This window comes from Mizuhopecten yessoensis, unplaced genomic scaffold, assembly GCF_002113885.1.
Source record: "Mizuhopecten yessoensis strain PY_sf001 unplaced genomic scaffold, ASM211388v2 scaffold7651, whole genome shotgun sequence".
Taxonomy (NCBI): domain Eukaryota; kingdom Metazoa; phylum Mollusca; class Bivalvia; order Pectinida; family Pectinidae; genus Mizuhopecten; species Mizuhopecten yessoensis.
In genome coordinates this window covers 288,784-299,896 of record NW_018407154.1, presented here as the reverse complement: position 1 = coordinate 299,896, position 11,113 = coordinate 288,784, and the positions used below count along the sequence as shown (strand labels likewise).

The following is an 11,113-nucleotide window of genomic DNA, read 5'->3' as shown; positions in this document are numbered from 1 at the left end:
ACAGTCAATTAGGGGAAAAAATAAAAGGTAGCATTGTTAGATCTCGAGCTAAATTGATTGAAGAGGGGGAAAAGCCTACCAATTATTTTTCAATTTAGAAAACAGGAATTTTACTTCAAAAATAATACCAAAATAACAATTAAATGATGGGGAAATGATTACAAACCAGGATGATATATTGCAAGAAGTTCACAATTTGTATGAAATTTTTATGAATCTGATAGTAACTTAGAAAATGTTAATTTAAATGAACTTTTAGAACCTTATAGTGTCAAAAAAAATAATAAGCATGATTCACAGAATATTGAGTGTTTAATCACTTTAGAAGAAGCTGGGAAAACTTTAAAAAACATGAAAATTAACAAAAGTCCTGGAATAGATGGTTTTACAGCGGAGTTTTATAAGTGTTTTGTAAATGTTTAGGTAATTTTGTTGTTCGTTCTATAAATTTGGGTTACAATACTGGTGTTTTATCTATTTCGCAACGACAAGGCATTATTACATGTATTTTAAAGGGAGATAAACCTAGACACGTCATCAAGAATTGGAGGCCAATATCACTGTTAAACACTGTTTCCAAATAGCTTTGGATAAATTAATTAACAAAGATCAGACCGGGTTTCCAGAGGGTCGTTATATAGGGGGAAATACTTGACATAGTTACGATGTTATGCAATATACAGAAGAAAATATTATTCCAGGTATGTTTTTGATGATTGACTTTGAAAAAGCTTTTGATTCGGTATCCTGGGTATTTATTGAAAAAGACTTACAATTTTTTGGTTTTGGAAGAAGTTTAATCACTTGGGTTAAAATATCACATAATAATGCTAGTGCTACTATTAATCAGGGTGGGAACTTATCTTCATTTTTTCCAATAAAAAGAGGTTGCCGTCAAGGTGATCCTATCGCACCATATATCTTTATACTATGTGCAGAAATGTTGGCTCTTAAATTAAGACATAATGATAAAATTAAGGGTATTGATGTTGATAACTGTCCGATACTTTTGTCTCAATATGCTGATGATACATCACTTGCACTAGAAGGCACAGAACGGTCACTCATATAATCTATTAAAGAACTTAACTCTTATGCAAATATAACAGGATTAAAAATGAATATTTCAAAAACTCAAGTGGTATAGATTGGTAGCAAGAAGTATAGCTCAGAGAAATTTCTTCTATAACTAAATTTACAGTGGGGTAGAGAAAATTTCACACTTCTTGGGATTGAATTTCATGTAAACTTGCATAAGATACCCAAGTTGAACTTTGATAAAAAAAAAACTAACAAAACTAAAATCATTCATCAGAACATGGAATAGAAGAATATTAACTCCAATTGGTAAAATCCAAATAATTAAGTCATTACTTATTTCACAGTTCAAGCATTTGTTTATCTCACTGCCAAATCCAGATGAAACATTTCGTTCTAAACTGAACTGTTTACTATATCAGTTTTTATGGAATAATAAAATAGATAAAGTTAAAAGGGGTATCTTAACTCAGGACTCTCTCTCTCTCTCTCTCTCTCTCTCTCACTATATGAAGATGTTCATGTATGGGTTGAAAAACATTTGTCTTTGCTTTAAGGAGCGGCTACGCGCTTATAATGTACCGCTTATTAGTACTTTTCTTTTCATTTAACAGACAATTTCAACATATTCTTGGTTTAATGTTTTAGATAAGCTAGTTTGTAATCCACATGACAGTTTAGGTTAAATGTATCTTTCGTGCATTTTTACTGAAACTGAAACTTTTGACATGGTGCAGCGTCCGTCAGTCGTCCATCTGGCGTCAACTTTTTACTTTAAACAACTTCTTCTGAATAACCAAAAGGCCCAGGGAACTGATATTGGGCCTGGAGCATGCTGGGATGAAAGGCTACCAAGTTTGTTCAAATTAAATGACCTTGACCCACTTTCAAGGTCACTGGGGTCTGATGTCTTAAAATCTTCAAACATCTTCTTCTCAATAACCAAAAGGCAGAAGGTACTAATATTGGGCCTGCAGCATGAAGGTATGAAGGACTGCCAAGTTTGTCATAATGAATGACCTTGACTTAATTTCAAGGTCACATGGGTTAAATGTCTTAAAAATTTCAAACCACTTTTTCTCAATAACCAAAAGGCCCAGGGTACTGATATTGGGCCTGTAGCATGCTGGGATAAAGGGCTATTATGTTTGTTCAAATGAATGACACTGATCCACTTTCAAGGTCACAGGGGTTAAATATGTTAAAATCTTCAAAGACTTCCTCTCAATAACCAAAAGGCCTAGGGTACTGATATTGGGCCTGTAGCATGCTGGAATGAAGGACTGCCAAGTTTGTTCAAATGAATGATCTTGACCCACTTTCAATGTCACAGGGGTCAAATGTCTTTAAATCTTCAAACAACTTCTTCTCAATAACCAAAAGGCCCAAAGTACTGATATTGGGCCTGTAGTATGCTGGGATGATGGGCTTCCAGGTTTGTCAAAATGAATGACCTTGACCCACTTTAAAAAGTCACAGGGGTCAAATATGTTAAAATCTTCAAACGACTTCTCAATAACCAAAATGTCAAGAGTACTGATATTGGGCCTGTATTATGCTAGGATGAAGGACTGCCAAGTGTGTCCAAATGAATGGCTATGACCCACTTTCAAGGTCACAGGGGTAAAATGTCTTAAAATCTTCAAACGACCTCAATAACCAAAAGGCCCAGTGTTCTGATATTGGGTCTGTAGCATGCTGGGATGAAGGGCTACCATGTTTGTTCAAATGAATGACCTTGACCCACTTTCAAGGTCGCAAATGTCAAATATGTTAGAATATTCAAACAATTTCGTCTCAATGATTGAAAGGCCCAGGGTACTATTATTGGGCCTGTAGCATGCTGGGATAAAGGGCTACCAAGTTTGTTCAAATGAATGACCTTGACCCACTTTCAACCTAATGTCCTTGTTCAACATTCAAGGTCACAGGCGTCATATGTTTAAATCTTTTAATAGGTTCTTATGAATCAAATACCGATATTGTGTCTGAAGCTGTATTTTGAGATTAATACCAGGTGAGCGATGCAGGCCCATTGGGCCTTTTGTTTATAATTCACCCTCTTATAATGAAGCGCTAAAATCACATATGAAATAATACGAGATCAAGGTGCCAACTTATGACGGAACAGCGGCTGAAGAATTAATCTCTATAAGCCTGGTCACCTTCATAATCTCTTATCTAAGAATCAAACAAAGGAAAAAAATCCTTCTGAAATATGACGTCATCATCCCTTTACCTAATCTAAAGGTAACACACACCAAGAAACGTGTATCTGGTAATTATAAAGAGGTCACATGCCCTGTTCAAACGCTTATCTTAAAATCAAGTACAAAAATACGCGTTTTTCATAGGATTGTCATGTTTCCAATCTCTTGTTTAAAAGTAGCGCACGATTAAAAAAACGTCTCTGACCTTACTTTCTATCCAAATCCGAGTAACAAACACGATAATCTCAGGGGGACAACACTCTCTGTTGAAAGAAATTGAGTCCTCCTTGCCATATGATTGTTCTGGACCACATATCGTTTAAATACCTCCAATAATACTGTAGGAGAAGGATTTTAAAGATTTACCTGAATTTCCCCTATTGGGCTCCTCACCTCTGCCCGAAAGGGGGCCACGCCCTCTGTTCATACAAAATTGAGTCCTCTTTGCTCAAGGATGCTCTACACAAAATGTGTTTAAAATAACTTCATACTAAAGCAGAAAGAGTTTAATTATTTATTACTACGTTCCCCCTATTGGGCCGTGCTTCGCTGCCCCCAGAGGGGACCCAATATCCCTTGAAATTGCGACCGCTTTGTCCAATGATGCTCTGGACCAAATTTGGTTAAAATCCCTACAATGGTACAGAGGAAGAAGATTTTAAAGATTTACTCCAAGTTCTCCTATAAGGCCCAGTCCCTCTGCACCCAGAAGGACAATACCCTCTGTTTATACAAAATTAAGTCCCGTTTGCCAAAGGATGACCCAGGCCAAATTTGGATGAAATGCCTCCAATGGTACAGAGAGATAAGGATTTTAAAGACTATAAACTTGATTTACCCTTTCAGGCCCCGCCCCTCTGCAGCCTAAGGGGCCATATCCTCCGTTTATACAAATATAATCCCCTTTGCCCAATGATGCTTCAGGTCAAATTTGGATAAAATCCCTCCATTGATACAGAGGAGCAAAAATTTTGAAGACTCAATTCTCGATTTCATCTATTGGGCCTTGCCCATCTGCCCCCGAAGGAACCACGCCCTGTTTATACAAAATTATATCCCCTTTGACCTAGGAAGCTTATTTAAAATCCCTCCAATGGTCCAGAGGAAGAAGTATTTAAAAAATTAAAACCTCAAACTCCCCTTTTGGCCCGCCCCTGTCCACCAAAAGGGGCCACACCCTCCCTGTATACAAAATTTAGTCAAAATCAATAAATCTGTTCAGGAATAGTAGCGTTTTAAAGGAAAAGTTGTCGGACGGACATGCGATGAACGCTGTAGTACGGCATAAGCTCCCATGGTCCTCCGGAGCAGGTGAGCTAAATAGTTGTTCGATATGTCATCTTGTGATAGCAAATGTAAAGGTTAACAACAAATCGCTTATAGATCACGTATTCATCCCTGAATAAAAAGATTAAACGACAGGTATAACTTTTGATTTCATTACCTTCCCATCCCCAAATTTTAAACCGTACACGTTTCTGTTATGGTCTGGATCTATTGATGATTATTTAACGCTTAATCGAAAAATAAAATAAAAAGGTATTTTATGTGACTTTAAATTGGTAAAATCCTTGTCCAAAATTCATGTTTTAAAATGTTTAACGTTGTTTTTCAGGTTGTGATGTCCTCAAAAAGATATGCAATTGTATGCGGTGCATGTGTGATCACCTTTCAAAACCTCAATGTGATGTAAGTTTATATACAAGGTCTCTCTTTGTTACTTTTGACAATACTTTTTCTCAATATGGTAGGTGATAACATGATGGATATATCTTGTGAAGCAAGAAACGCTTGTAAGCTATTACGTTTACCGATCAGCTTTGACATGTGTTTAACTTTTGTGCTCTAACAATACCACAGACATTTCCTTGAGATAGAATGATACAGTTGTTACGTGCAATTGGGCATCCACCCTTCCAGCCACTATCCACGTTCGCTATTGCCTAATTATAGAGCGCGTCCGAGGGTTATAACGCTTCGTCGGGGAATCTAGCTCGCCATTTTTTTCTCCTCTATTTCCTTTGTTGTTACACTATTGGGCTAGCATTTCCAGCGATGCGATAAAACGATGCGGTAAAACCCTTGGACGCACTCACTATTATTAGCAACGTGAAATGGTGGTTTGGTGGGCACCCACTAACAAGTTACAAAGTGTACTATCGATATTGTGAGACAATGACAAGGACAGGGGATTGATTCAGAGTTGGGTTCTAGTAATAAATCGTTCCAGTGAAATTTAAGAGTGATAGATAAAATGTAATGTACTTGCGGGAAAATGATGCAGTTTATTCCAGTAGCGATCGAATAGTACATTGCAATGTGCTAGGAAATTAAAAACACAATTTATTGTATTTCAAAAGATCAAACGTGTTCTAAACCTTATCGTCTAGGGTTTGTCAAAACATATAGTGTTTCACATACGAAACTATATACTGTTTTATGGTTCCATTTCCTTACTTCAGATTGTCTAAAATGTGATCACATGCAAGTCGATTTTTCAGGATATTGACTCAAAGTAGCTATTTGTTTCAACATCATTATGATGTCAAAATGTGTTTCGATATACGTGTTAGTTTAAATCGTGTCTAACGATAAAAATATCAGCATCAAATATATATTTTGTATTTTTATTTTCTAAACGTGTAACATTATGACTGTGATTTTGACCTCTTCCTTATTTTAGTGCAGACTTGCGATGCTGATTACAGCAACTCTATTCAATTTGCTTGTGTAAGTATTTTAATTTTGATTGAAGAAAACCATTATTTACTTTCTAATTAATCATGTATAATTAAAGTATATCATTCATAAGATGCAAACTATATTGATTTCCTGAAGGTTCATGTGAACAACAATGAACATTTTTCATTTAAAAACCCACACAACTTAATCATTTACTAAATATTGAACCTAGCTTTTGAGTTTGTAGCTTTAACAGTGGTTTCAACTATCTAAATACAGCATATGTGTTATCCGATTGAGAAACAATTGACATGAACAATCAAGTCACAACGGAAGACGACGTCGTAGAGCATTGTTATTTGACGTCATAAGTTAGAAGATAATGTCAAGGGTGTTACCCACTATAGTGGGTATCCAAACATGTTTACCAGCTCCTAGCAGGTTTATCCGACGACTCGGGAGCAAGGAAACCTATACTGTTTGTGGGAGAAATATATTTCCTCTCAAACCATTCAATGTTACTTGCGCTAACCTGATATCTAGGTGAAGCAATGTCAACATGGCATCGTTGACTCTATTGTCTCCAGTGATTATTAAGTTACCATGTGATCTCTGTGTTATTTCAAATATGGGTACAAATATTAATTGAACTTCAACCTTGCCTTACAGGGCCATCTGCGGACTAGTGATTCAGCCATCAGACTTTGCATCCTTCCTGCTAGTCATTTTTATAGGCAATTTAATACTCTACTGTGTATTTTACTTTATCCTCATGAAGGTAAGAACCATGAAATTAGTATCATGCTCAAGTATGAATTCTATGTTTGACACAGTCATCTTGTAACTCGCCAAAGACAATCCATTAAACAGCATGTGAAGTGTTACTGGTTTACAGTGAAGCACCTTGAAAGGGAGAGGACTTAAATAAAGACAGAATCAAAGTTTAAATATGAAAACGGCGTCATGAATGCTGGACCTGTGTATTCAACCATTTTGTATTTTTTACCTAAAGAGACCCTTAAAGGTTAACAATATAAAGAAACTATTCGATAATTGCCGATATTTGTATATTTTCTGTTGGAAAATAAGAATGGTCTCATTTTCTTATCTCTTTTGCAAACCTTATTTGTGTATTGAATGACGATGTTAAAAATGTACAAATATAAGATACAAATTGTAGCTATTACATAATTGAGTTTTGTGTGTTTCAGTGCAAACTTAAAAAGAAGATAGCCTATTCAAGAATCGTTTGTGTCGTGTTAGCCTGTATTGCCTGGATCGCTGCAATCTATTTTTTCATGGCTCACCTAACCTCCTGGGGGGTATGTATTATTAGCGTATGTCAGTTTACGACAGTTGTTACACTTAATGGTTGAACAAATATTCACGTAACCTTTTACAACCAATACCATATATTGGTTTGCTAAATGTTACCTTGGCTTTTCTAACCGTGTAACAACTTGTGACATGTTTTATGGGGAATCTTCAGAACTTAACAGGTTTGTAATAAGATTAATATATAATCCTTCAAACCTTTTGGGTAAGAAGGAAAAACCTCAACCCAAAGGGTAAGATTCTTAAATGTCAGGCCCGAGGCTTAGCCGAGGCCGAGATATTCAAGAATCTTATCCCAAGGGTTGATATTTTTCTGTCTTACTTCTAAAGTGGGAAATTATTATTTTTTCTCTCACATCAATTACAAGACGTAATTTCATAACATGTAAACGTTGATTTCATAATTACAATCAGATTGGAGTTATATTTTGTGATATACTACTGCTGAAGTGATATCATGCATCTGTTACGACAGGTGAATGGCCCCGTCCTTACCCTATGCTACATATACATATCTATATTTCCCTTACCGGAATAGTGGATATCTAATGGGGGAGAATAATTTAATCTTACATGGTTGGGGGTTGAGCGGACAGAGAAATTTCAACCCTGTCCACTGGCAACTCCCATGTTTGATTCTTGTTATCTGATGCCTGACATTATCATGCCTGTGTCAATACTCTTCACATGTTCATTTGCTTGTATTCCATGAAAACAATTAATTTAGGGGCCACCGTGGTCAAATGGTTAAGGCGTCTGACATTCTGCTGCGACTAGCCCTCCACTACTAGGTCGAGGCCTACGTGGGGCAGTCGCCATTGCAGGTACAGGTCGAAGGTCGGTGGCTCTTCTCCGGGGATGTCCTTAAATGACTATAGCTGTTCATAAAACACAAACAAACAAAATTAAATACAAGTATGTTAATATTATAAGGGTGGTGAACCCTGATCAAAAGTCATAAATCATTTAAAGCACGCACAAAGTTAACAATGATTTCATTTAATATCCTACAATGTAATATATCAGTTAATATTTCTTCAGAAGTACAATAAAAAACTTCATTTAAAGGTCATTCATTTAAACTTTGGTAGCACTTCATTCCAGCAAGCTTCTTGCTAAATATCATCTGACACCCTTGACCTTTTGATTAATCAGAAGAAGTTGTTTACAAATGTCCATATATTTGATCCGTATGATCTTGAATATGGGCGAAAGCCATACATTTGAACAAACTTAGTAACCTTTCATTCCAGCATGTTACTGACCAAATATCATCATCCTAGGCCTCCTGGTTTTTCAGAAGAAGTCATTTAAGAATTTCAACATATTTGACCCCTGTTACATTGAACATTCGTCAAGGTCATTTATTTGAATTCATGTGACGACGGACGGACGACGCACCACGACTTAAGCTCACTTTGCCCTTTGGGCCAGGTGAGCTAATAATAGATTACTTTACTTAATAAACCTTTGGCTACAAACTATAAGCCATTCATTCTATTTTATGACTTATATTAACAAATAGAGTGATATTTGATTTTGTATGCGACCATACATTGTAAACTACAGATAAACTTAAAGTTAGACAAGCAGTGATTAAAGCCATGCATAGTTTAATCATCTGTTTTTTTTAGCTCACCTGGCCCGAAGGTGCAGCGTCCGTCTGTCGGCCGTCGTCCGGCGTCAATATTTTACTTTTAAACAACTTCTTCTTAATAACCAAAACGCCTAGAGTGATGATGTTTGGCCAGAAGCAAACTGGGATGGATGGATACCAACTTTGTTCAAATAAATGATCTTAACCAATTTTCACGGTCACAGGGGTCAAATATATTAAAAACTTTAAACAACTTCTTCTGAATAACCAAAATGCCTAGGGTGATGATATTTGGCCAGTAGCATGCTGGGATGAAGGGCTACCAAGTTCAAGGTCACAGGAGTCAAATGTGTTAAATCTTCAAACAACTTTTTCTCATTAACCAAAAGGCCCAGGGTACTGATATTGGGCCTGTAGCATGCTGGAATGAAGGGCTACCAAGTTTGTTCAAATGAATGACCTTGACCCACTTTCAAGTTCACAGGAGTCAAATGTCTAAAAATCTTCAAACAACTTCTTCTCAAAAACCAAAAGGCCCAGGGTACTGATATTGGGCCTGTAGCATGCTGGAATGAAGGGCTACCAAGCTTGTTCAAATAAATGAACTTCATCTATTTTCTAGCTCACAGGGGTCAAACATGTTCTTCTCAATAACCAAAAGGCCTTGGATGATAATATTTGGTCAGTTACATGCTGGGATAAAGGACTACCAATTTTGTTCAGACGAATGACCTTCACCCATTTTCAAAGTGACAGGGGTCTAATATGTTTAAAACCTTTAAACGACTTCTTCTGAATTACCAAGAAGCCTTGGGTTATGACATTTTGCCAGTTAGATGCTGGGATGAAGGGCTACCAAGTTTGTTCAAATGAATGACCTTCGCTCCTTTTCAAGGTCACATAAATCAAATATGTTTAAATCTTTAAATGACTTGTTCTGAATATTCAAAAGGTCTAAGGTAATGATATTTGGCCAGAAGCATGCTGGGACGGAAGATTATAAACTCTGTTCAACTTAATGTCCTTGTTCGACTTTCAAGGTCACAGGCGTCATATGTTTAAATCATATAATAGATTATAATGTACGAACACAGATGTTTTGCCTGTAGCTGTATATTAGTCCACTTTTAATATAACAATTTGTGTGTGATTAATAATAGGGCCCGTATTCCTGAAACCGTCCTCATGCTCAAGCATGCATTTTGTGCTCAAGCCTAAATTCTTGTTTAGGTTATAACTTAATAAAAAAATCAATGTTCTGTGGAAAAAAATGAAGAGACGTAACGCCGAATACTGTTTTCAATGTTATCATTTGCTTTTTGAGTGTTTTAAATGATTTAAGTGAGTTACAAAAAAAACTTAATTGAGCACAGAATCCAGGCTTGAGCATGAGAATGGTTTCATGAATACGGGCCCTGGTGAGCGATTCAGACCCATTGGGCCTCTTGTTTATGTATAATCTGCTACTTTATGACTAAATATAGACCATATTTTCTGACTATGTAATGTAAAAAGCATATATACTGAAAACAGATTTGTTTCCCTACAGTTGACTCCAGCTCAGTCTAGGGTGGGAAACAAAGACTGTATGGTGCTGGATTTCTACGATGCCCATGACGTCTGGCATTTCTTGTCGGCCATTGCCTTGTTTCTTTCTTTTCTGGTAAGTAACCTGGACAATCGTGATCTTATCTTCTTCATTAAGACTTCCTCAGGGCCATAATGTTCACATATCAAAGTCGCCTGCGCCTGATGAATCTTTTAAAATAATTCATGCTCATTTTTTTGTTCGGGTAAAACGTACTCGTAGGCAGTAGATAGAAAAGAAAGCAGTCAGGAAAGATAGGAACCGTAAATGATCCCAATTGTTACAAATGGGGCAGCAGATCAATTCTGGTTTCTTCCATGTCCATGTTCCATGGAGATACGAAAGATTCTGCAGGGGGACCAACATTAGTTGCTTCTTACAATCATGCAATGGTATACAGCAGAACTATTCCCCAGAACATGCAAGGGTCTATTGTTCAGAAATGTCTTTATATACAACTTATTAAAAAATGGAACCAGAAGATCCATATATCCCAACAACCAGTCCTTAAATAAAACTTTTGTTTTAAAGAAAACATATAATGTTAAGTGTTTTATGATCAATAGCGCGGCCCTTCGGAAACATAAACAATCTGAATAGAAGATTCAAAATGTATATGTTAGCATTAAAGTATAGGCCACATGGCTATATATTTTTATATTG

General features: G+C 36.4%; 1 protein-coding gene across 2 annotated transcripts in view; it reads left to right on the top strand.

The window, feature by feature from the left end:
* The window catches only part of LOC110454061 (SID1 transmembrane family member 2-like), a 49,163-nt gene that overhangs the window by 33,758 nt on the left and 4,292 nt on the right, over nucleotides 1-11,113 (top strand). For both annotated transcript variants that reach the window (XM_021503400.1, XM_021503399.1), the window contains 5 exons: nucleotides 4,864-4,937; nucleotides 5,932-5,978; nucleotides 6,600-6,708; nucleotides 7,142-7,252; nucleotides 10,412-10,525. In XM_021503400.1, the coding sequence (XP_021359075.1) occupies nucleotides 4,864-4,937; nucleotides 5,932-5,978; nucleotides 6,600-6,708; nucleotides 7,142-7,252; nucleotides 10,412-10,525 (455 nt within the window). The remainder of the gene's footprint in view (nucleotides 1-4,863; nucleotides 4,938-5,931; nucleotides 5,979-6,599; nucleotides 6,709-7,141; nucleotides 7,253-10,411; nucleotides 10,526-11,113) is intronic.